The sequence below is a fragment of the Pipistrellus hanaki genome (genome assembly GCF_964339955.1).
Source record: "Pipistrellus hanaki genome assembly, chromosome: 11".
In the NCBI taxonomy this organism is placed as follows: domain Eukaryota; kingdom Metazoa; phylum Chordata; class Mammalia; order Chiroptera; family Vespertilionidae; genus Pipistrellus; species Pipistrellus hanaki.
Window position 1 is genome coordinate 14965115 of NC_140513.1, and position 26253 is coordinate 14991367.

The 26253-nt window shown below is 46.3% G+C and overlaps 2 protein-coding genes across 7 annotated transcripts in view; one reads left to right on the top strand and one right to left on the bottom strand.

Moving 5' to 3' along the window:
• Nucleotides 1-13912, top strand: part of FKBP15 (FKBP prolyl isomerase family member 15) — a 49149-nt gene extending 35237 nt beyond the window's left edge. For 3 of the 6 annotated variants that reach the window (XM_084899188.1, XM_084899189.1, XM_084899192.1), the window contains 9 exons: nucleotides 711-813; nucleotides 1997-2168; nucleotides 3692-3828; nucleotides 5461-5616; nucleotides 6943-7095; nucleotides 8077-8199; nucleotides 8775-8882; nucleotides 9347-10023; nucleotides 10846-13253. In XM_084899188.1, coding sequence (XP_084755314.1) covers nucleotides 711-813; nucleotides 1997-2168; nucleotides 3692-3828; nucleotides 5461-5616; nucleotides 6943-7095; nucleotides 8077-8199; nucleotides 8775-8882; nucleotides 9347-10023; nucleotides 10846-11143 — 1927 coding nt within the window. In that variant the 3' untranslated portion in view covers nucleotides 11144-13253. Of the gene's footprint in view, nucleotides 1-710; nucleotides 814-1996; nucleotides 2169-3691; nucleotides 3829-5460; nucleotides 5617-6942; nucleotides 7096-8076; nucleotides 8200-8774; nucleotides 8883-9346; nucleotides 10024-10845; nucleotides 13255-13279 lie in introns of those variants that run through there. The other 3 variants (XM_084899191.1, XM_084899193.1, XM_084899190.1) reach the window with 3 other exon arrangements.
• An 825-nt stretch (nucleotides 13913-14737) lies between these two features.
• On the bottom strand, nucleotides 14738-22980 carry SLC31A2 (solute carrier family 31 member 2). The gene is made up of 4 exons (XM_084899282.1): nucleotides 22874-22980; nucleotides 18608-18674; nucleotides 17043-17232; nucleotides 14738-16262 (listed from the first exon to the last, which is right to left on the bottom strand). The coding sequence occupies exons 1-4, from the start codon at nucleotides 22877-22879 to the stop codon at nucleotides 16094-16096; spliced, it is 432 nt and encodes a 143-aa protein (XP_084755408.1). The 5' UTR covers nucleotides 22880-22980; the 3' UTR covers nucleotides 14738-16093.
• Between the last annotated feature and the right edge of the window lie 3273 nt (nucleotides 22981-26253).

The window sequence follows — 26253 nt, forward strand, 5'->3', positions numbered from 1 at the left end:
CTCCTGTTTCCTGCCTATCATGTGAATTATTGCTTGTTTTCTGAGAGGCATTTCAGTAGAGAGTGCTCAGTAGGCTGTGATGTAAGGCAGACCTGTGTTTGAACCCAGCTCTCTCTTCATTTGTTACCTGGCTTTGGGTATTGTGTTTATTCCTACTGGTCTAGTTCCCATAAAAGTGATGCTAATACTCAGAAAACTGGTATAAACTCTTCCTCTTCTGTGTAGGTTGAATCTCTTTAATCAATAGATTCCCAAGCATTTTGTAATTTTTCTACATCCTTTTGAAGATTTAAGTGTGGGTCAGGGATATTTGTCATAGCCTACAGTGTTTCACTTAAAAAATCATTCTCCCATGTTTTTCTTCTTCATGTCTCTTATCTCTCACATGGAAGGGGGGCAGGGAGGGGCTTTCTTTTCTTCCCTCTTTGCAGCCTTCTTATTCCAGTCTCTTTTGCCTTCTCATCCCCTTTCACCACAACACACACCCTCCCAATTTCTCTTCTCTTCATTATGCAAATTCAAAACAGTTTACCTCCAGCCCAGGTTCCTGACACCAAACTTGATTGCAGCTCTAAGGGAAAGAAAAATCTTTTATATTGTTTATGAAGGTAGAGAGCAATGTTGTGAGGCCTGAATGTGTGTTACACCTGGAATACATTTGATGCTTGATAAATGTGTGTTGTTTCCCCCCCTCCCTATATATTTCATAGGTATGTTGAGCAGAATAACCTGATGATGGAGAAGAGGAACAACTCACTTCAATCAGCCACAGAAAACACACAGGCAAGAGTATTGCATGCTGAACAAGAGAAGGTAAAGTAACCGGGGAGAGAAAAGCCAGCTCAGGATGTGTAGAGCTCAGGAGTGGTCCCGTGTACGTAATTACCAATCTGCTTTTCAACAGAACTTTTGCCATCGTTGGGAAGAGAACTAGAAATCTTCCAGTAGATTTTAATATGTCCATCATCCAGATATCTGTTATGTAATATACTTTGCAATAAGTTGACTCAGAAACAATCACTGATCTTAGTAATTTATGAATTATACAGCTTATTGCAAACTAAATTTATTCTGTTGGTAAGAAAGTAGACAATTGTAAAAATGCATGTAAGTTATGAGAGCAGTAATGGTAGTAGCAGTGTAATAGTGCAGGAGAGATGGTTCGACCCCATGGCTACGTTGCTGTCCAGAAAGCAAGACTAGTCATGAGAAGAGCAATCATGACTTATTACCTTTCCTGTTATAATACACAGAATATCATCAGATTAGGTTTTGCAACCATTATTTTACTTCCATTTGTCTAGGGCAGAGCACCATTTAACATACATCAAGCAGTCAAAAGTTGAAGCATTCCCTTCTTTTATTAGCTCTGTTTTTCTAAAAACCCCCAAAACAGTAACTCTCATGGGGCTGATCTTTACATTGTAGGACTAATGTTAGTGCAGTATTACAGGGGAGAAATTATAGTTGATTGCCATTGAAGACATTCAGTTTAAATTTTCAAATTTCCTTTTTTATTAAAAAAAAAACATAGAAAAGTTAGAAAATGGTAGGAATACCTTTTTTTTTTTCTTCTTTTTTTCCCCCATGCATCAGATTGGTGATGTTTACCAATAGGTTGTAACTGTATCCAATGCCATTAATATTCTCGGACACCATTCAGAGTTGTTGTATCATAATTTGCTTAAGCCCATTTGTGAGCATTTTATTTTTTCATTCTTTTTCAACTAAATACAATGCTACATCAAACATCGTTGTAGCAACATTTTTGTAATCTTCTCAAGAATTTCCTAAGGACAAATTTCTTCAAGGGAATTCCTGAGTCAGACACTTTGTACGTTTGAAGGTCTGATTTTAGTTCAATGCAGATTGAAGGTGGGTTTAGCTTAGTTCCCTTTCTACCAGTTCAGTCAGCATAGTGTATGTGAGGTTGGGCTGTCACTTAGGGACAAAGAACACCCTTTTTAAAGTGACGTCATACTTTGTTACTCTTCAGGCCAAGGTGACGGAAGAGTTAGCAGCAGCCACGGCACAGGTCTCTCACCTGCAGCTGAAAATGACCGCTCACCAAAAGAAAGAAACCGAGCTGCAGATGCAGCTGACCGAAAGCTTAAAGGAGACAGACCTCTTCAGGGGCCAGCTCACCAAACTGCAGGCCGAGCTCTCAGGTAAGTCCTGTGTAGAGAGGGCGGGACTCTGACCATTTCCTTCCTCTCAATACCTTTGGCATAATGCTCATGAAGTTTGTGAAGACTGAGCGAAAAATTAAGGCGGGCCAGTATAAACCTACATGATGGTTTGATGAAAGGACAACAAAAGAATGACTATGCGTGTAGAATTGATCAGTGGCCACAGTTTCGCTTTGTTTGAGCAAGTGTTGGCCTTCAATATCTTTGGACTTACAGTTGGCCTCGTAGGCCGGGACGTTAGAGTTGCTCTAACTCTTGACAGAGGGAGTTTTTGAAAGAGGTGCTTCCTGTACCAGTTGCCTGTTTCCTGGAGAATAGATTGCAGCTCTTTAGCCAGCACTCAGGGCCCCTCCGTCTTGACTTATTTCCTGTTATGCTGCTCAGTTCATCCTGGCTCTACTCCTCAGCACATCTGTAGTTCTTGTCTTGCTTTATATCCATGTTGTTCTCAGGACTTGGTGTGCCCACCCTCGCCAATATTCCCATTCTCCACTCCTCCCAAATTTTCCTCTTTCAGAAGATTTCCTTGTTTTTCCCCTACAATATTTGATCTTTAAATTTTTTTCCTCATGCATCATTACAGCCATTCTCACATGTTGCCTTTGATCAGCCCTATTTATATGCATGTTTTCCCCTCTAGAATACAAGCCCCTAGAGGGCAAGGGTGGTGTCCTGCTCATAATTGTACAGGCCTTTCTTAAAAATTAGTGTTAATCAGTGCTCAGAGGTGGCACAAAGGTGGTGCTGAAGCCACGGTGACTTAGAAGATTTGGGAAGACCAGCATGTTGATGCATCCACCTCAGTGCATGGAAACAAATGTGGAAGACTCAGATGGGACCAGTGGGTAGAGCTGGAGCAGCACAGAGTGGGCAAGAAGCAAACTTCACTGCCTGATAGCTAAAAAAAAAAATAAAAAAAAATAGTGATGTCAGTTGGTACAGTGACATCTTAAAGATAAATCCCTTTTCTTTCAGAGCATAACCTGGGTGCACATGAGAGATAGGCTTAGACTTAAATGCATACAGATTACCTCAAGAGTTCCATAGGGTCTCAAAAAATTTCTAAACAAAATAAATGATGTATTACATCTTAAGGAGATATTTCAAATAGCTTTATTTGAGAAGGCATATTTTGAAAGCAAACTTTTGGTAGAATATCCCAGCTACCAAGAAACTTGAGAATACCTTTCCCAGCCAGTGAGAAAGGGCTGGACCAATACCAGACAGATCTGTCTAACGTGCTAAGACAGTGACTGCAATGGAATTGTGGGAGTGCTATATTTTTAAGGTGGCCTCTTTGTACGGGTTAGTGGGGAAGTCACTAAATGGCTTGTTGAATCTATGGCTGGTCAGTGAGGGGGTAACTGAAAGGACGGAGGGAAGATGCCTGTGTAGTAGGATTGGGAGATCACAGAATGCAGCTTTGAAGAAGCTTCTGAGATGCTGTAGAGTATGCTGTGGCTCTGGTTCTGCAGCTAAATCTCTCTGCTGTTACATCCCAGAGCTCCAAGAATCCTCTGAGCAAGCACAGTCCAGATTCAAAAGTGAAAAGCAAAGCCGGAAGCAACTGGAACTCAAGGTGACAGCGCTGGAGGAAGAGCTGGCTGACCTTCGAGCTGAGAAGGAGTCTCTGGAAAAGGTAAGTTTTACAACTGAACTATCTCTGTTGAATCCCAGTGGCCAGGATTAGCTGTTTAATACACATTTTTACTTTCCTTTTAAAGATTACAATAGTATTCAAATAAGTCAGAAAAGTATAAAAATAAATTTTATCTTAAAAAATAAAATTTTTCTTTTTCCCCTGTCTAATCTCATATGTTAGAGGTAGCTATAAACAATGTGTCCTTGTAGGTTGTTTTCTGTGTGTATGAAACACACACACTCACTCATACCTACATATACATTGCTACACTGATGATCATGTTTTAACAATAATGGGATTGTATTTAATGCTTTTTCACAACATTGTGGACTTTGTACTAACGACAGTGTAAACTTTCTCATTCTTTTTAACTGCTGCATAGTCTGCTACAAGGTGGTACCATAATTTACTTCACTATTCACCTATTAATGGATATTTATGTTTCTATTTCAAGCATTGTTGCTTTGGACATCCTTGTACTATATAACTATTTTTGCAAATTTACTTGAGCATTCCCATAAAATGGATGGTTTGAATTAGAATTGCAGGAACAGAGGAAATGCTACACATCTAAAGTTTTAAAATAAATATTGCCACATTATCAGAAAGCAGAATGAGCTGGTTTACATTTCTAGCACTATGTGCATAAACCGTTTCTCCATCCCTTTTTCAAATCTGCATATATCAAGTTTTTCTAATCTTTATAGTCTGATAGATGACATATGCTATCTTGTTTTAACATCTATTTTTGTTAATAGTAAAGCTTTCATATATTTAATACCTAATTGTTTTCTTTAGTATCTTCTTTCCTTTGCCCTCCTTTCTATTATAATATTAGTATGATTTGTAAACACTACTAAGGGTATTAATCTTTTGCCAGTTATAGATGCCACAAATGTTTTTCTAGTTTCTGTTTTTAAACTTTAGAGTATCTTTTGTTGTGTTAAAATTTTAATATCAGGATAATTTCAGCCCCATTGAACAAAGTGGGCAAATTTCTGTCTTCTCTATTTTCTGGGATGGTTTAAATATAAAAAGAACAAACTATTTCTGAGGTTTCAGTAAAACGCCCTAGTAAAGAAAATCCTTTTGGCCTAGTGCCTTTTAGGGGATAAATATTTAGGCTCCATTTTTTAGTTTCTTCTATGATTTAACCAATTCATTGGTAACCAATTCATTCTGATTTTGTGGCTGTTTTCAGTTTTTCATTGTTACAGATCCTTGTAACACATAGTCTTCATGAACATGATTTATTGTTTCTTAAGATAAATTACAGTTTGTGGAACTCCTGGGTGTGCATATTTTGAAACCTTTTCACAAGACTGCCAAATCACCACCTAAAGAGAGTATCCCCATTTATTTTCTTACCAACTGGGCATGAAAGTGTCCACTGTTGAGATATTCCCCACCTCTTAATAGAATTATAGTTACACCTTTTGTTTTCCTCCTTGTTACAATTTTCCTAACTCCCAACTAGCCAAGAATGTTAAATACATAGAGAAATTAACTAAAAAATGCATTGTTTTCAGAAATGAAGTAAGGACTCATTGAGGTCAGTCACCACCACCACCATCTCCATTTATCCTCTATTAAATGGCTAGAGCTGATTATGGTTCTCTTGTTCCTAAGAACCTCTCAGAAAGGAAAAAGAAGTCAGCTCAAGAGCGCTGCCAGGCTGAGGAGGAGATGGATGAAATTCGCAAGTCATACCAAGAGGAGTTGGACAAACTTCGACAGCTCTTGAAAAAGACTCGTGTGTCCACAGACCAAGCAGCTTCAGAGCAGGTAATAGGAAATGGCACGTTGGAAATAAAAGGAAGGCATGAAGGGCTCAGAAAAATTTCTAGTTTCTTTATCCTTTATGATGACATTTCTCATAGTCAGTGCTCTCACTTTGGAGAAAGATGGGTGAACGCAATTTAGATACAGGGGTGGGCAAAAGTAGGTTAAATTCCCAGCCATCATCTAAAAGATAAATCATAAGTAAGAATATGAAATAATATGCCAAAACCGGTTTGGCTCAGTGGATAGAGCGTCGGCCTGTGGCCTGAAAGGTCCCAGGTTCGATTCCAGTCCAGGGCATGTACCTTGGTTGCGGGCACATCCCCAGTAGGGGGTGTGCAAGAGGCAGCTGATTGATGATTCTCTCTCATCGATGTTCTAACTCTCTATCCCTCTCTCTTCCTCTCTATAAAAAAGTCAATAAAATATATATATTAAAAAGAAAAGAATATGAAATAATAATAATAAGACAAATAATAATAAGCAATACAAGAATAAACTTTTGCTCACCCCTGTATATAAAGAAGAGACAGGAATCAAATAGGCAAAAATTCTGTTTTTAAAGCTAAGTGGAAATTTAATTATATAAGTAAAACATGAAAAAAAAGTCTTTATAAAAAATTCCAAACAGTTTAAGGTTAAAGTCCTCAACCACCAGATACCATCTTTCGGACACATTGTTATCCTTCAAAACAAGGGGGTTTATTTAGGTAATCAGCCAGGAAAACTGGGGATAGTGGCAGGCCACAGCTGGATCTCCAGTCCATCTAACAGTGACCTTTCTCCCTGTAAGTTCATAAATTCACGTTAGTTTGCCCATTTAATTAGAGTGAATTGATACCTCTGGGAATTTTGACAAAATTAAGTTTCTTCTGACCCTATAAAGTCTAGGGCTTGGACCCTGAGAAGATGAGCACATTCCAGTCCTGCCTTCTAGGAACCTGTCTAGACAATCACACCTTTATCTATATATAAAAAGTTCATTTACTGCCCTGCTGGCGTGGCTTAGTGGTTAAGCTTTGACCCATGAACTAGGAGGTCACTGTTTAAGTCCTGGTCAGGGTACATGCCCTGTAGGGCATGTGCAGGAGGCAGCCAATTGATGATTCTCATCATTGATGTTTCTCTTTCTCCTCTCTCTCCCCCCTTCTCTGAAATAAAAAAAAAAAAAAAATTTTAAGTACATTTACTTTCAAAGTAACCAAGGTCTTCCAAACAGTTGTTTCCTGATGAAGCTGGGTTATTAGGTTATTCTTTTGCCTTACAAAAGATGGGCTTCTCTGGATGCAACTGGACCCCCAGGATACAGTGACTACATTTTCTTGGCAGCTGTCTCTGGTACAGGCTGAGCTGCAGACCCAGTGGGAAGCCAAATGTGAACACCTCTTGGCCTCCGCCAAGGAGGAACACCTGCAGCAATATCAGGAGGTGTGTGCACAGAGGGATGCCAGCCAGCAGGAGCTGCTCCAGCTGCAGGAAAAGGTAGGCGTTTCCCCCGGGGCCAAGCAGCTTAGCCCAGTTAATATGAGACAAGCAGGTTGTCTGAGTCTTGTTGTTTCTTTTGATCCTAGAGATGCTAATAGCTTAAAAACAAAATCACACTTGTTCAACTCTCCACAGTAATATTTCACATTTATTTGGGATGGCAGATGAGTGACCTACTTAAAAGAAAAGGCAGCACTAGTGTTCTAAGCATGTTTTCCATTATTATTTGACCCTTTTGCGAGTATTTATTGAGTACCAGTTGTGTTCCAGGCACTGTGGTAGGGAAAGGATTTACAAAGAACTCTGCCCTCTAGAATCTCAGAAAAGAAAGGGGCACAATAGAGTAACAAAGGTGGGCATTAAGCTCTATGAGGCCCAGAGGAAGTGCTGAGGGGAGAAGAGCCAACAAGGCCAAGTAGCTTTTGCAAAGTGAAGAGGCAGCATAACATTCTGGGGAAAAGCACTGAGATAGGACGGAGCATGGGTGTGTGGAATCGTCTTGGCATAAAAATGAGAGGGAGCGAGAGCTAGAGAGAGAGAGAGAGATAGGAGGTGGCTTAGGGGTCATGGTATGTAAATCCCCATGTCTAGAGATTATTTTCTTTCTTTAAAGTATCCAGTTGAAAATCTTTGACTCAAAGATGATGAAGGCAATCTTATAGGTGAATAGGTTGCTTCTGATGTCTATGTTACTAAATTTATAAGCTCCCTTTTTCATTATATTCTTGACCTGGTTAGGAACAAGGCAAGTGACCTTGTTGGGAAAGAGGAGATGAAGTTGTGAGATGAAATTAAGTGATAAGGAAGAAGATGCTTGAGTCAGCAGGCAAGGGGTGGAGGTGGAGGGTGTGGACACCAGCAGATCTACCTGAGGTTGACAATTGATACTTAGGACGGTCCTCCTACTGGGTTTCCTGACTTTCCCATCTTGGTAGTCCAGGTTCCCTAGCCCACAAGCACAGTCTGTTCCTTTTGCAGTGTTTGGCCCTCCAGGCCCAAGTCACAACCCTGACGGAGCAAAATGAACAGCACATCAAGGAAATGGAGAAAAATAAGTCCCAGATGTCTGGGGATGAAGGTGCTACTGACTCATCAGAGAAGGTGAGCTGGTAATTTGCTATGTCATACCAAGCATTCAGAAAGAATGTGGCCCATTTGTTGTGTTAACTTTTTAATTTTTAATTTTTTTATTTTAGCTTTAGTGGTACACCTTTACTAGTATCTGACTTAAGTACAGGTTAACTCTTTGGAACCTGTCACTTTTGTGGTAAACCCTAAGGGCCCTATCCTGAATTTTTGACAAATACGGGAAGTGCCCCTAAATAACAGGAGAGGAGTAGGGAGTATTGCAGCGCCCACTAGTCACTAATCCTGGAGCCCACAGAGCTGTAGTGGGCGTCACAGAGGGAGGAAATAATAGATGGTCTGTGAGCTGTCTTGGCATAGCTTCCCCATCCTTGATAACTCTTGTCAAGTGCTGCTCATTGTTTGGCATTTCCCTCTGCATAGTGACTGCCTTAGTCTCTGAGTTCATGACCAGTTGATTCCTGCTGTAGAGTTTTATGAAAGCTTCATTTTAGCCTTCCAAACCCTCAGGAATTTACATACATTCCTCATCCCTAGATTTGTGCAGCATACATTTTGGTATTGTTTCCTCTCCTCACATCTTCACTCAGGTCAAGAAGATCATGAACCAGGTGTTCCAGTCCCTGCGGGGAGAGTTTGAGCTGGAAGAATCGTACGATGGCAGGACCATCCTGGGGACCATCATGAATACCATCAAGGTACAGCCAGCTTTAGATAGTTGCATTGACATGGGGATCTCGTTGCTTAAGTACCTTCTAAAGCAGGGGTCTTCAAACTACGGCCCGCGGGCCACATGCGGCCCGCAGAGGAGTCTGATTCGACCCGCCAGGTTTTTTGGGCAGTGAGCGCAGCCGAGGTGTTACAGTAGGAATTAGTAGTTCATATAGTCCGGCCCTCCAGCTCTCTGAGGGACTGTGACCTGGCCCCCACTTTAAAAAGTTTGAGGACCCCTGTTCTAAGGGGTCGTGAATAAACAATGATTCAAGACGGTTCTCCAACAATTCGGACGCCTGAAATGACTTTTGTCTGGACAGATAGGGGCTGCCTCCTGTGAGAGGAAGAAGCAAAGCCATTTGAACTAGATGACCAGTTGTGTCTATAAGGTCTGAAGAACTAGGAGTGTTCATTCCTCTCACTGATAATCTCCTTGGCTTTTGAACAGATGGTGACTCTTCAGCTGTTAAACCAACATGAGCCAGAGACGGGAGAGAGCAGCAATGAAGATGAGGAAGAACAACAACCTCGGAGCCTTTCCCAGGAGCAGTCGGTCTCAGCCAGTTTTGAGCCATCTCAAGCACTCCTGAGTAGGGAGAGGCAGGAGTCCCCCGTGGTGCAGACGGAGCAGGTAGTCAAGGAAGCTGACCCACTGCCTCCTCAGGCCCTCCCCACCCCCCAGGAGGCTGCACAGAGAAGGCAAGGGAAGTCCACAGAAGCAGAGGTGCTCACAGAGATACAAGATGATTCGCTCCCACCTGAACTGACTTCCATCCCCCCTCTAAGATCTCTGGAGCCCCCAACTTCAATTCCCCCTGAGCCTCCGGGTCCTGTAACTGTGGACTCTGAGTGTCAGGAGACGCTTGCTGCCAGCCCATTGGAAAATGCCTGTGTTGGGGAGCAAGAAATCCCCCCAAGACTGTCCCTGACTCTAGACCCTAAGAAGGGGGACCCACTGTCCTCGGAGCCTGAAAGTCCAGGAGGAGAGCCTCAGCCTCCAGAGTTCGAGAAAGAGGAAGATGCCACTAGTTCTGCTGGTCCCTCCAAGGAGCTGTCAGGCACAGAAGCAGGCTCTGTAGCTGCAGGGGCAGCGCTTGGACCCAAACACTCCTCTCAGCATTCCAGGTACGTCCTTGTGAGCAGAGGTTCAGGGACAAGGTGGCTGCACGGTTGTCTCTGGTTTTTCCAGAGCTGGCAGTTCATCCCTCAGACTCACTGATGGACTGATTCACTTTTTCATTCATCCATGCATTCATGTATGTTTTCAGTGATGCCTACTATAAAAGGTTCTGTAAGCCCTGTGATTGTGTGGTAGGCAAAGCAGATTTGGTTCCTCAGGTGAGGAACTTGCGGTCTAGTGGGGACTGTTATGAAAGTATGATAAGTACTAAAAAAAAGAGAGAGACTGGGTGTATAATAGGAAACAAAGGGGGCGTTATTCTACTGTAGATGGGATGGTTAGGGATGGATTTTGAGAAGGTAACATTTAAACAGATCTGAAGGATGGGAAGGGGTCTTCCATGCAAGAGTGTGAGGAAGAGATCGCAGAAGGCAAAAACAGCACATGCGAAGGCTCTGCGGTTGGAGGGGATGTGACACAGGAACTAAAAGAAGGCCCAGTAGTAGGAGAGGGCTGGTAAGCTGATGTTGTAAAACTAGGTAGGGGCCAAGTCATAGGAGATTTTATCACTGTTAGAAGTTTGGACTTTAGGTACCGTGAAAAGTTGTTAAAGGAATTTAAGCAGAAGAGTGACTTGGTCTGACTTATTAGCTTTAAAAGCTCTCTCAGCCTGTAGGTTATGGAGGGAGTCAGAGTGCTAGGAGGCCAGTGTGGGCGGAATTCCTGGGTGGTGACCGCAGCTGTTGGGTTCTTACCCCAGAGCCCGTGGGCACTGGTCTAGTGCAGGAACAGTTTCTGTGACTTGATTTTCTTGATTTTTCTTTCAGTCTCTCCGGGGATGAAGAGGATGAATTATTTAAAGGGGCAACTCTGAAAGTTCCAAAGCCCAAAGCACAGTCTGAGGAGGAGGATGAAGATGAGGTGGTAAGGAGATCCCACACACTGCCGCGTCCTCACACCACTACCCGGGGGCTCTTCCCCACTGGCTCTGAGAAGAGGAACGGAGTCTGTTGGTGGCCCGCTCCCTGGGCTCTGTGTGCAGGGCCCTGTGGGAGCGGGCTGGGGGCCGGGAGGGGGCAGCTCTGTAAGCATAATGGCGATGGTCAGGTACTACTTTATTCTTGAACAAGGACCACAGTCTGTCTCAATGCAGGAATGGTTTGCACTGTAAGTGAGGAAGGTTGGGCTGATTAGTCCTGCATTAGAATGCTACGCCTCAAGTTTTCTCACATCCGCTAGGATATTATTTATATTTAAGAATTGAAGAGGACTTTGAAGATTGTCATGTCTGGCATCCTTCTTCATAGACAAAGAGACTGAGGCTGAGACAGATGATTTACTTACCTAAAGCCACATTATGACTTAATGGCAGAGCTAGGACTAAACCCTCAAGCCCCTCCTATGACCACCAGCTTCTGAGCATTTTCTGCTTCCTCGGCCCGCTGCCTTGTGTCCTCACAATATTCCTGCGCAGAAAATGGCTGAAGTACTGAGGCACAGAGAGCCTCGGGCTACAAAGCTCCCGAGTAGAGGCCAGGAGGGTGAGTTGCTGATGGAGCCTGGTCAGAGCCCCCAGTCCCTGCATCTGCTGTCCCCACTGTGCTGCTAAGGCAGCCGTGCCTGTCCCTGGGACACCGGGACTGCAGCGTGGGAATTTACTGGAGTGAAACGTGGGTGCGGAGCACAGGTCAGCGTTAGCCTCAGTCTGTCCCGGGAACAGTGAATGGGGGCAAATTCTCTCCCCTCGTGTATCAGAAAGGGTGGTTTTCCCTTTTGCCAGAACCTCGGGAAAATGGCAGTGACAGAGCTGGGGTCCAGCTCCCGCGTACCACAGCCCTTTCCTCCTGCCTGTGCTCCTTTGGGAAATGTGCCCCAGTTCCTCCCATTAGCCCTTCTTTCCAAGAATTAAGCTTTCATTTGAGAATCCTGAATACAAATTCTGTCCTTTAAAAAAAAAAAAAGAAACAAATACCAATTGAATATTCCAAGTGACTGCCTTAAATATAGTTGGAATATTTTATTATCCCAACTATATTATTAGCAGTATATTATTGATACTAATACTTCTATTAGTTGCAAGTTAACTTTGATTTTCTGGGTATTCTGAAAACTACTTTACAGACATTCTCATTTAATCTTCTAATCCAATGAGGTCTGCACTTTTATCCCATTTATAGAAAAGAGGACTGAGGTTCAGGGAGATTAAGAAACATGTCCCAGTTTATATAGCTGGCTCCGGGTGATATATATCTGGTAAATATAGAGCCAAAATTTTAGCTGGAACAAAACCGAAACAGTGAGCCACATTTTTATGTATGTATGTATGTATTTATTTATTTATTATTTATTTTCGTGAGTGAGCCACATTTTAAAACCTTGTACTGTCAGGGTTTGGAGATCACTTGATGCCCAGAGAGGTGGACAAGGTCCATTAGTCGGTGGTGGAGATGGACCTCTGACCCTTTGGCTGGCCCAGGAAGACAGATTCTGGGTCAGAGTAGCTCACTGGAGCAGAAAGTACCTTGGTAGAGAATACTCTGTGTCTGAATCCAGTATCAATCCCTGCTACCCCCGTACGACCTGTTTCTTGCCAATGCAGAAGGAAAAGGCCTGGAGCTCAAGTCATGAAAAGTAGGGGGAGTTACCCCGCTACCTGGTCAGAGAGCGTGAAAGAGGGGCCAGTGAGACCAGGGGAGTGGGAGGCCATGGCCCTGTGTTCTAGGCTTGCTTCACCACTTGGGATTCCCCACTTAGTAATATGGCCGAACTCTAAATTCAACTCTCTCGAATGACGGGCCATGTTCAGAGCCAGACAGGCCACCTGAGGCCACAACGTCATTTTTTCAAGTGTGATTGCATTCTTGCCAACCTTCCTTCATCCTCCTGCAGCCTCTCCTGCTTTCAGGCTGCTCTGCTCTGTTTTTTCTCCTGCTCCCATCTCTCCCCTTCAACCCTTCTTTCTCTACACGAAATACATTGTTACTGCATGAGCGGAAACCTGTCAAATCAATACCTGTGTTTCACAAATAAATGTCAAAATTAGCCAAACAAAGTTGGTCTTCTCGTTTCTGTTGAAAGATTTTTCTCCCTTCTCTGCCTGCCTGTCTCAGCTTTTCCTGGAAGCCTAGGTTTGCTGGCCTCAGGGTTGGTCCTTTTAGTAAACCTTCTAACAAGCTCTTGACTCACTTCACCTCACACAGGCAGGAAGCCCGGCCGGTGCAGGAACACGTGAGCACTGACTCCTTTTTCCTGTTTTGTCAGAGCATGAAGGGACGCCCGCCCCCAACACCCCTTTTTGGAGATGATGATGATGACGATGACATTGACTGGCTGGGATGAAGACCCAGGAAACTGATACAAAGGTTTCTCTACTGAACCTTCCCTAAGCATGATTTTGCACAGCCAGCCCTGGGTCTCGGTGAGCCACAGGGAGAGGTGGAGGTGAGCATTCTGAGGACAGTACCTCAGATCATCTGAGTTAGCTAACTTCTGAGCCCCCACCTGGCTGGGCGAAGAGAAGCGTGAGCCCGTCTTCAGAATGCGGGGGGTGTCAGCAGCCGACCTGGTCCTGCCTCGGGGTCCCGTTTGAAGGAAGGGCTGGTTGGCTCCCCTCTAGTCAGTTACCTACAAGAGTCCTGTCCTCGTCCACGCCTTTTGTTCTCTTCACTAACTCAGACTGCTGGGGGGAGGCCTCCATCTGCCTCCCAACACTCAGCGGTGCCCCAGCAATAGGACCTGGCACCCGGGGTGCGGCCTCCCTGGTAGAACCAAGGGTGGGTTACACCTTCTAAACCCCAGTTAACAACCTCGCCTGCACTCCTGGCACATTACCTTTCTCTGCCTTAAATCTTTGAAATTTACCAAACAAAAATAAATATATATAATCAAACTTGACTCAAGCTCTTGGGGAGAAATTGAATTTGGTTCTAAGGGCTGTCTGTGCTCCTCTCTGGGACTCTGTGAGGGTAGGAGTTGTAACAGATCTGGGTCTGTTAATGTGCATAAAACCATTCTGACATAAAACCCTTTGGCACCTAATCCTGGGACTTGAGGCTTTCAGAACAGTGTCACCCTCCATGGTCCCTGCTCATCCCAGCTGCATTAAGGCTCGGGGCCTGGTGGCTATCTGAGCACCAGTCCTGTCATCCACTCGCTCCTGCGTGTTTGGTCCCACCGGGAAGTCCTGCAGAGAAGGTGGGAGGTCCTACATTCCATCACTCAAGGCCCCTGAGAGACTTCACTTTGAGAGCAGCTTCCATTCATTCCCTCTGAGCTCGGGGCCCAGAGCAATGAAGAAGACGGGAGAAAGTAACCTTACTGCTTCAGAGATCTTTCCAAGACCATGTAACTAGTCTTCAAAAAAGTAGAATAATTTTACTAAAAATGCCTGATTTTAAATGTTGATAAGACAGGAACCTGAATTCCACTTTACCTGGCCTGACGTCATCCTTTGTTTTTCTCATGGCACCCGATCTCTATTTGTTACACAAACATAAAAGCATGACTGTTGCCCTGGTCAGGTGGCTCAGTTGTTTGGAGCATCATCCTGTACACCAAAAGGTTGCAGGTTTGGTTCCTGGTCAGGGCACATACCTAGGTTGCAGGTTTGATTCCCGGTTGGGGCACATATTGGAGGCAACTGATCAAAGTCTCTTTCTCCCTTCCTCTTTCTCTAAAATCAGTAAACATATCTTTGGGTGAGGTCTAAAAAAAAAAGAATGTGACCAGGCTGATATTGTGGAGTGCCTGCCTGTGGGCCAGTGTTTCAGGGCTGGGCTTCCCTGAGCTCAGAGTTGTCTCCATAGCAGATGGACATTCAGTCCTTAGCCCTACCTGCTCCATTGGCTCACTCCGCTCCTGCAGCTGTTGTAAGCATTACGGGTGCTGTTTGAACAAGGAGAAACAAGAAGAGTCACACACTCCTTAAAATATATATATTTATTAAAATGTATTTCTTTTTTAATTCCCAAAGCTTAAGACCATAGCCCACAGGGCACCTGAGCATAAACGTTCCAGTACACAGCAGTGCTTCTCTCTCTCCCTCAGGGTCTTGTTTCCTTCTCTGTAAAGTGATGAGGTTCCAGTATCTGGAGAGTCCCATCTCACTCTACAAGTCCAATGCTTTGGTTTGACTGCTTATTGCATCTTCAGTCAATCTCCCTTCCCCCCATGCTTACTCAGTATTTTAAGTGAACGAATCGTGCTTGGTATGGGTGATCAGTACATAATAAATAAAAACATTAAGTATTGTTCAGAGCAGTTATCTGTTCTGCATAAAAGAAGGATCGGATAAAAGGGGGCATCAAGGCCATGAGGAGCCCCCATGCACCTAAAGCCATTGACGGTCTTCCTCCTGCTGGCAGTGCAGCCTGGTGGAGGGGCTCCCTCTATCCACAGGAGCCTGGATCGCAGTCCTGCTTCTCTACTTTTATCTACTGCCACTGTGCCCCAGCAGTAAATAGGTCCCAGCAGAGGCTGCCATCCATCAAGAATAAAATGAAACCATTTCCTTAAAAATTTTTTGTATTAATGTGCAAAATTGCTAACCAAGAGTTCAGTGGGGAAAAGTGAGAAATCTTAGTCTATCAGCATGGCCCGTAGAAGAGACAATCTTCTCGGGTTCCAAAGGCAGAAGGGTGAGAAAAGGAGCCAGCTTGGTCTCTGTCCCCCAAAGAGAGAGGGGGCCAGGAAGTCCGATGGAAGATGCCCCTCTGGGTAAGGCACAAATCAGGAGAGCAAAGGATACCTGGGTTCCACGTCCTTCACCCAGAACCTACCTCCTTGTCTTGAAGATCTTTGGAAATGGTTAAGTTTTGAATCACAGATAAGCCCCTGGGTTTTGTTGTCTCCATCTCCCCGCTGGTCACAGCAGCCTCCTAAGGCACAAAGACCAGGCCTGGGCTCTCTGAGGAGAGGTGGCTGCACTGGCATCTGAACTCCAGGGAGCGAGTCTTGGCTTCAGCTGGGAGTTTCTAGGAGCAGCGAGGACCATCCATCAAAAGCAGGAGGAGGCTTAAGCCTGGAAGTACAACGCCAGCTTTCTCCAGCCCTCGGTGCCTGCGCAGCCCTCGCCAGCTAACCTATGCTGAGTAACGGGTAGGCTAGGTAGTAGCCCAGAGCCGAGCCCAGGACCACGCCAAGGAAAATCCAGGTGTTGTAGGACATCACAGCCAGCATTATGAAGTAGCCAATGACCACCTGAGCGATGTGGATTAAAGACTGGCCAAAGTGACACAAGAACCACCTAGATAAAAAGGAGAGGCAAATTAATGTCAGTAACGAGCTGAAAACCAGGGGCTGGTATCAGGAAGTAGGGAGCTTATTTGTAATTTGTATGCATAACCCAGGAGAGATTTTTTTTTTTTTTTTTTTTTTAAAGAGACATATCAGAAACCACTGCTAGAGAGGGATTTGTACAAGGAGTCTGGGACAATCACTTCTCTACTTAGTTCTGAGCTTTCTGGAATCCCAGGCAAAAAAGGGAAAATTAGATATGTAATCTACCATGTATGATAGAGATAATACAAGATCATTTTCACCAATATGGCTTTTCCCTCCTCTGAAAAAGGGAGCAGTATTACAATGGTAAGAATTGGGATCCCAAATGGTTGCCCTATTAGGATGGGAAGGACAGTACAGAGAGGCTGCCTGCTCCCCCACCAATGTGGGTACATTGCTGACAGTTCTTATCATTTATGGGGACAGCTGCAGATCCCATCCTGGGTTTGTGAGCCTGAGTGGCCGGAGGGAGCCTGATGAGATTGAGGGGAGGGCTGGGCGGACACCCCTGTTATACCAGAGTTTGGAGCCTCCCAAGTGGCTGTTCATACAGCGAGTTCCGGCTTAAGCAGCTGGAGATCTGGGCTCTAGTTCACCTCACTACTTATTAATAAGCACTCTGACAAGTCCTGGTCCTTCCTGAGGCCTCCGTTTCCTTTCTGCTCCTTGGGGTTAATGTCTTCCGGGCCCACCCTATCAGGTGAATGTGGGTATTCTGCCCATTTCCCGCACCTGTGCCCCTTACCTGAGGGGGGGTGTACTGGCCGGGGGTAACTCGGAGCTTGAAGAAGAACTCTGGTCCGTCTCTTCGTTCTGCTGGCTGGTACAGGTGGGCATGCTCACCAGGCTCTGGTGGAGTAGCTTGGCTTTGCCAAACTTGATGCTTTCGTACAGCACAGACAGGAGCAGGATCACCAACACCGAAAGGGCCATGCCTGTCAAAGGAGGCGGAGTTACAGAGACCTGGCCAGGCAAGCTCTGCTCCCCTTCCCGCGGCTTCCCAGCACCTGTCGCTTCCCAGCACCTGTCGGGTGGCAGAAAGCACCTCCACCTGTTCCCTCTCAATCCGTTCCATCTCCCTTCTTGCAGCTTCTTCCCCACCCCTATTGGGCTCAGAGCTTCTGCACTGTCTTTCCCCTTCCAGTCCTTTCTTGGCAGGGCTGGCCCACGGGACTGTGGCTCTGAGATCAGGAAGAGTATGGGCCTGAAAAAGCCAGGGCCGAGAGGGAAGAAGCGGTATACCACCGCCCCAGCTGCTCCCCCAGCAGGCGGCACAAATCTCTCAGGACTTCCCGTTAAGGGAAGAGCAGTTTAGCAAGGTCCTGTTTAAGTGCAGTACACAGAGAAGCCCCGAAGGAAAGATTTACAACAAAGGAGCATAATTATCTCAGCAAATTCAGATATAGCAGGTTCTTATTCTCAAGTAAATTTCCCAAAGTTTCTACTTGTGTATATTCCTTTCACAGAAATGGGAAAACCCCAATAAATTATTTTACCAAAATGTTAAGTGCTTATTAGAGCTGCTGTGTAACATTAATTGCTAATTGCTACTTCTGTTGTACCAGAGGAGGGATACTCAATGGGCCAGCCATAGGACTTTATTGGGCTCCCAGGAGGAAATCATCTCCAAAAGAGGCAGGTTTTTAAAATATAAAATTACAAGTAATTACACACATGGTAATAAATTCAAACGGTGCAAAAAGGGTTTGCAGTGAAAAGTAAGTCTTCTTCCCCCCTCATGCTCCCAAACTCCAATTCCTCTCCCCAGAGCAGCCTGTTAGCAATACCCTGAATAGCCTTCTAGGGATACAAAATACAGGGTGGAGCGAAAATCAGTTTCCAGTTGTTCGTATGGAAAATCCTATATAATAAAGAGCTAATATGCTAATTAGACCAAACAGCCAGATGACCTTCCAGACAAAGCCAAGGCTGAGAGGGCCCGCTGAGGATTCGAGGGGCTGTGAGAGCCGAGCCCTTTGCATGAATTTTGTGCATCGGGCCTCTAGTAGTACAATAACTAACAAATAATAAAAAGAATAAATTCTGTGTTCTGTGTGCTCACAACTTTAAATTTACCTTCAGTCCCTTCCCTGTAATAGAGGGGGAAACTGCAGCCCTGGCCTCTCTCTGGGCCTTTGTGAGGATTGGTGAGAAAATGGAGCCCTTTGCAATATGAAAGGCAGTGTTTGCAAACAGAATCAGAAATGCAAAGTTCCCACTCAGTGGTTATGCAAGAGGAGTCAGGTTTATACCAGTAAAGAGAACCCAGGTTCTCCACTGCCTGACGCTGGAAGGCTTCCCAACTCTTACCTGCAGGGCTTCGGACATCCCAGAAATCAAACAGAAGCACCACCTTATCCGAGAAGAAGAAATGCGTCTGAAAGAGAAGGGAGTCTGCATCACAGGGGGCTTAGGGCAACGGAACCTGTGGTCCCTCATACTCCCCAGCATTCTCTTCTAAACACCCAGAAAAAAATGGTGTCACTGCATGTAAGTGCTAGGAGGGCCATTTGTCATCAGGGCCAACTGTGGCCAGACAGGGCAAGGACATGCCCACGGTCCTGCAGTGGGTCAGCAGCACGGCCATAATTGAGCTGGCCCTGCGCCAGGTAGAAGTGAGGTGCAAGGTGCCCATCCTCACTGGGCCAGCCAGGCCATAGTGCTCTCGGATCAGGCTGAGATGTCCCTTCAAGGGCCCTCCACACCCAATGGGAAGCGCTAGTCTGAGGAACAGCTGCTGCTGCTTACTGCCAGGGCCACGCCATTCTGCTCCGCTGGTGTGCATGGTGGAGGGGCCAACAGGCAGCTGTCTTCAATCTGTACTCCACATCTCTTCACTAGCTCCCTGAACATGTGCTGAGCCCAATTCCATGGTCAGCATACGGACAACGGTTAATGGGTCTGCCCTCCAGGAGCTCACAGTCGTGTAGAAACAATGAAGGTAGCAGCAATGAACATGCAGAGGTGCCTGTCTGAATGCTCTTCTCAAAGAGCACCTGGTCCTCCCTCGGTTCCGGGTGGCATCTATAGGGCTTTTCATACATTATCTCATTCACAGCAGTTTCTGCATGACAGGGACAGTTAGACCCATTAAATTGGCCGAGCTGGGATTCCAGCCCGATCTATCAATAGTTCCAAGCCAAGCCGGGGTGGATCCCAGTGACCATGCTGCCTGCGCTACAGGCTGGGAGCTGGACAGTGATTCCACGTGGCCACACCAGGCTTAATGACTGTGTTTGGCAAGATGAAAGCCAGTTGGGTCAATTAGGTCCATCCTCTCAGGGAAGGGAAGTTCCCCTCTAGTCTAGCCCCCAGGTGAGACCACAGCCAGAAGCAGTAGCTCCGCAAACACATTCAGTGTTCATCCCGCTAAGGAGATCCTGGCTGAGTTGGGCCTTTGCCTTCTAAGACAATGGCCAAATATTAGAACCCTCAAATGTCAGAGAGGTTTTTTTAAACTGAGATGTAACTGACATATGTTATTATATTATTTTCAGGTATACATAATGATTCAATGTATGTATTTGTTACAAAATAACACAATATAAGAGTTAACATTCATCACCAACATAGTTAAGTTTTTTTTCCTTGTGATGAGAACTTTTAAATCTATTTTATTTATTTTTTCAGAGATTTTTTTTTTTTAGTCCCGTGGTTTTCAATGTTTTCTCCCCCCTCCCCCCCAGGGAACATTGGCAAATAAAATCTTCTTTATGGTTTGGCTCAGTTCCATTTCCAATCAAAGCACATGCCCAGGTTTCGGGCTCAATCCCCAGCAAGGGGGCTTGCAAAAGGCAGCTGATGAATGATATTTTTTTCATCCATGTTCTATCTATCCCTCTCTAAAAGTCAACAAAGACATTTTAAAATTTTATTTTTTTATTTATTTTTATTTTTTTAAATGGTTGGTATTGTATTTTTTTCTTTTTAAAAAAAAATATATTTTATTGATTGTTTACAGAGAGGAAGAGAGAAGGACAGAGAGTCAGAAACACTGAGGAGAGAGAAAATATCGACCAGCTGCCTCCTGCACAACCCCCACTGGGGATGTGCCCGCAACTAATGTACATGGCCCTGACCAGAATCGAACCCGGGACCCTTCAGTCTGCAGGCCGACGCTCTATCCACTGAGCCAAACTGGTTTCGGCTAAAAATTTATTTTTAAAACTCTTCCTTATAACTCCACTATATAAAACACAGAAAGTAGAGGAGAGAGGGCTTTGCTGAAAAACACCGATCTGGTGCAACTCTGGCTGCTCACTACGCCCATCTCATTTCCAGTTGGGAAAGTGAGTCCCAGGTGGGGGAGGGACTTATTCAGGACCTCATCAGAAGGAAATGGAAGCCTAGGCGGGTTTTTAAAAATTAGGTTGAAGAACTTAAGAATAAAACTAGCTTTTTATCCCCCTGATTTGAAAGTGGTACTTGTTCAATGTAAAAAGCTGAAACAGTACCCAAACGAAAGTAAAAATCATTTTGAGCCCTATGCAGAGATATCCCTTGTTAAGAATTCAAAAGCATATTTGTTGACATGGCGAACTGTTCATAGAAGATAAGCAAACACGCACGGGTACAAATAATCCTGTGAAACTCCATTTATGCACTCATTCAATCTAGCCCCAGGCACAGTCCCTGCAGAGGGGGGTGAGGGAGAGGGGAGGGGGTGGCCCTCCTTCTCCTCTGAGTTCCCTTGATCTAGGAGTTGGCATGACTGGAATGTCACCGGTGGGAACCAGTGAAGTTCCCTAGCTGGGTTCCTTCTATCATCCTTGGGCCTGGGCCAGCTCTCTCAGGTGCCCCAGATGGCTAGACCGGAACACCCACAAAACAGTGAAATTAATTCAACCAACCAACGTTTACTTTTGTAGTGCTAGGGGTGCAGATACAGGAGAGAGAGGGATGGGTGAGACAAGTCCTTGGCCCTCAAGAAGCTATTGGTCTATTGGGACAGAGGGACGTGAACAGGTCGTTACAATGGTGTCTGGAGTCAGCGAGAGGGAGGCATCAGGGAGGCCTTCTGGGGAGTGCTGGGGTCAAAACCCCCTGGAGACATCGAACCCAGCTAGGGAGGCAGGTGGCTAGACCTGTGGTCGGCAAACTGCGGCTCGAGAGCCACACGAGGCTCTTTGGCCCCTTGAGTGTGGCTCTGCCACAAAATAACACGGCCTGGGCGAGTCTATTTTGAAGAAGTGGCGTTAGAAGGAGTTTAAGTTTTAAAAAATAGGCTCTCAAAAGAAACTTCAATCGTTGTACTGTTGATATTTGGCTCTGCTAACTAAAGAGTTTGCAGGGCTAGGACATCTTGTGAAGCAGGAAGAGCAGGAGGCAGTCAGGGGGAGACAGACAACCTGGAAGTGCCCACCCAAGGGTCTGGTTCTACCTCTCCTGGGAGTGAGGAGCTCAGGAGGGACAAAGCCTCACCCACCTGGCCTTTTCGCTGCAGAAAAGGTTTCAAAGCAGCATGACGCGGGCCCTCCAGAGCACTGCGGTCAGACGCACAGGGGCAGGGCTCTAATCTCCTTGCCCATGTAGGATGAATCTCAACCTCCTGCAGCTGGGTTTAACTTTTTTTTATCTGCGTTGTATTGAGCGCCCCACCCTGGGAAGGGAGAGGCTGTGGTGAAGAGAGCAATCAGAGGACTTGTTTTGGTCTGTGTTTTCTCACTACAGAGTTAGCTACACTTTGAGAAAAGCTCCCTCGTTTGTAAACCAAAGAGTTTGAGGGGGACGTTGAGGTCCCTGTCCTGCCCGGGGCTGGCCGGGAACTTTCCGCTGGCCCTTCCCATCTATTTCCCCTTTTAGTGAACCGGCAGGAGGTGGGGGAGGGCCTCTGACTAAATGATCTGTGTTGCCTTCCTGGATCTTAAATTCTACGACCTTCCTCAGGGAGGAAGAAAACTAGATGATGTTGTTTGTTTGTTTGTTTGTTTGTTTGTTTTTTGCAAAGACCAAAGGGTCTTGCAAGCTGTCATCCTCTCCAGCCCAGGTGAACTCTACCGGGAAAAAGTTTGTCTGAAACGCTATTTCTGCAAATGTCGGGAGGTTGGCAAGGAGCTGGGTCTGGTTGTTGTGTGGCCCCCCCCGCCCCCAACACACACACACACACACACACACACACACACACACACACTCACAAGAATCAGACCACGAACTTGCCAAGACAGGAACCTGCCCCAAAGTGTGCGCCCTGGTCACAGGCTGTACTGCCCTTCTCCTGCGAGCCTTCCCGGGGTCACCCCCACGCCCTGCGCCCCGGGCAGGGGCTCCCGGGACTCGCCGGTCCTCACCCGCTGCGCCCCCACCCTCAGCTGCCCCGCAGCCAGCGCTCAACAACCCCCCATTCGGTGGGACTGACGCCCCGCAGGAGGAGCACACAAACCCCCAAAGCCACCTCCAGCCCTGCCTCTCGCGCCTCCCCACCCGGGTCCTCGCTGTTGACAGCGCTTCCAACACACCCCCTTCATCAGCCCCCGGCCAGGGCGGCGGGCGCCTCGGGGTGCCGGGCACCGCGGCTCCAGGGGCCCGGCCCTAGCCGCCTCCTTCGCGCCCGCCTCTCCCGGCGGCGCCCGGACTCACCTCCATGGTGAGCGCGCTGCCTGTGCGCCGGGCTCGGACCCGCCCGCTCCGGACTCCCTGCCCCGAGTCCCTCCCGCAGCTGCCGCGATCGCCGCTAGGGTCCGGCGGTCACGTGGTGGGAGCGAGCGGGGCGCGGGGGCGCCTGGGAGTTGTAGTCCCCACGGCGCACCTGCCGGCCCGCACCCATTGCGGCCCAGCCCCAGGCCTCCTGTCCGCACCCCTCCAAAGCCCTAGCGGCGCCGCGGGCCGCCTCCCGCATTTGTCCCCTTTTACTGTAAAAGGGTCATTGCTCCTTGTAATTAATCAGGTGAAGCTTAACTTGAGTTGAAAACCGGAAAAGTCAACCCTATGGACATAGTAGCAACACAGGAGAAGTAAATTAAAGAAATTGTTCCCCAGGCTTTGAATGTGGCCATTAAAAAAAAAAAAAAAATCTGACTAGCCAAAAGCAATGCACAGTGGTCATTTTAATTTGTATTTTTTTGATTGCTAGGAGAGTACACTATTTTGTTTTGTTTTGTTATTTTCATGTTTGTGGGTTGTCTGTCCATTTCATCTTTCCATTGGGGGGAGTGTTTCTGGGGAATGAGGAGCTTGTCACAGTATTTCATTTTAAAATACCTGTGTTCAGTAACCCTTTGCCAGTCGTCCTGTGAGGCAGGGGACTCTTCGGGGAAATCTCAGCAGAAACAGTCCTGGCCCACCTTGAGCCTGGAGTGTGAGCTCTCTCGCTTCAAATCCTGAGCCAGCAGATGTTGGCACCTGAGCCTCAGTTTCCTGGTCAGTAAAATGGACACAACAGAATCTATGTCGTAGGGGTTGTAAGGCTCAAATGAAGACTCTGTGTTAAATTCTCGGCGCCCAGGAAGGCCAGGACCGCATGGGGTGCCCTGAATCCCCTCGGTGCTTGGGGACAATTTCTGGGGCAAGAACCTGACCGTTCCTCGGTATTAGCTGGAGCAGAGAATAAAGAGGACCTCCGTACCAGATGGGAAGGCTCTGTGGCTGGTCTCTAGGTCTGACCTTTTGGAGCTACCGACCCACTGGCGGGCTTCTGGGACAGGAAGCTGCTGAAGCTGGAAGGCCCCCCAGACTCTGGGAGAGACTGACCTGCAGCCCCGCTTTGGCCTGGGCCTTGGCTGGCCTGCGGGTCAGGGTGGAATCCAGCCCAACCGGTCCAGTCTGGGCATTGGGATGGACTCTTGAATCACCGCCATGGCCAGGGCTGGGGTCGGGATGACACAGGAGGCACAGAGGCCTGGCTCCCTACAGACACGGACTTCTCCTCCCCTTGATCCCAGGTCCTTGTCACACCCTGCAGGAGGCAGCCAATCGGTGTTTTTCTCTCAGACACATCCATGTTTCTCTCTGTGTGTCTCTCCTCCCTTCCACTCTAAAACTCAGTGGGAAAATATCCTCAGGTGAGGATTAATAAGAACAACAATAACAAAAAAAACACACACACAACTTGGCAAAACAATGGAACACCTTTATTATACATAATCTGCCAGTCATCGCCAAGATGGCTGCCATCAGCAAGGCCAGTGGGCACTTTGGACTCCTTCAAGGAACCTCAACAGAAACTTCTGGGCATTTACCGATTTGTCTTCCAAGGGAACAGGCTGCTTGCTTTTGTTCTGAAATAAAATCTTTCAAGCCTGGAGAGGGGCACCAAGCATGGACTGTCGGTCGGGTGGAGGAAAAGGCAGGCTGGACAGCCGGATCACTGACCAGCCTGGAGTTACTGAGTTCCCACCTCTGGGGCCACCGCTGCTGCTCTTGCTCCAGGCAGTTCCAATGCCGCCTCTGAGTCTGGCTCATGAGATAGATGAGCAGACGTTCTTTGGACCTTAGAGCCTTTGGGCACAATCATGGACGACTCTGAAGAGCTGGTTTTAAGAATAAATGCCCTCAGAAGGCTGCCGGCATAGTAATTCCACAGTTTCCCTTTTCTAGGTGATTTGAATCAGCCCATCAAAAGCTTCGCATTTCAAGGCCAAAAATAACGCTTTGGACTTCAGGGGGAAGTTTGCTCCATGCTTGCATAGAAGAGGAGCAGAAAAGCCTGCTTGCTCTGTCCAAGAGCAAGATGAGGCCATTCCGGTTTGAGGGGTTTCTCCTTGGCACTGAGTTGATTCATTTCTGCACAAGGAAGTGGGATTATTTGTTAAAATTACATACGTAACAGCCCTAACCGTTTTTGCTCAGTGGATAGAGCATCAGCCTGCAGACTGAAAGATCCCAGGTTCGATTCCAGTTTGGGGCATGTACCTTGACTGCGGGCACATCCCCAGTGGGAGGTGTGCAGGAGGCAGCTGATTCATGTTTCTCATCGATGTTTCTGGCTCTCTATCCCTCTCCCTTCCTCTCTGTAAAAAATCAATAAAATATATTTTTTACAATTATATACCAAAGCCCTGGCTAGTGTTGCTCAGAGGTTAGAGGGTCAACCCATGCACCAAAGGGTTGCAGGTTTGATTCCGGGTCAAGAGGAACATGTACCTAAGTTGCAGATTTGATGCCCCTCACAGGTTGATAGGTTGTGCATGTGTGGGAGGCAACCAACCAATGTGTCTCTCTTCTCTCCCTCTCTCTCTCTCTCTCTCTCTCTCTCTCTCTCTCTCTCTCTCTCTCTCTCTCTCTCTCCTTTCCCCCTCTATCCTTCTCTTCCACTCCCTCCAAAAAGCAATAGAAAAAATATTCTCGGGCGAGGATTAACAAAACAAAACAAAAAATTACATACATACCAAAAAAAGTAAATTGCAAAAGAAAATTAGATCAGAAGCAAATAAGTTTGGACCAATGCCACTGATAAAATGCAAATGGCTAAGAGACGTGTTAAAATGCGATGTCAAGTTCTCTGTTAGATCTTTCTTTTTTTAAAAAAATATATTTTTATTGATTTTTTACAGAGGAAAGGAGAGAGATGGAGAGCTAGAAACGTCGATGAGAGAGAAACATCGACCAGCTGCCTCTTGCACACCCCCCACTGGGGATGTGCCCGCAACCAAGGTACATGTCCTTGACTGGAATCAAACCCGGGACCTTTCAGTCCGCAGACCGACGCTCTACCACTGAGCCAAACCGGTTTCGGCTCTGTTAGATCTTTCTTAAATGCTGTCTCTTCCCTGCTCTGAGCAGGTGCTCCGTGGCCGGCAAAAGGCGACCTGAAACCACCTGACTTGGTCCCTATTACCCACGTATCCCTTACACCCTTTATTTATTTATTTTTTTAAATATATTTTATTGATTTTCTTACAGAGAGGAAGGGAGAGAGATAGAGAGCTAGAAACGTCGATGAGAGAGAAACATCGACCAGCTGCCTCTTGCACACCCCCTACCGGGGATGTGCCCGCAACCAATGTACATGCCCTTGGCCG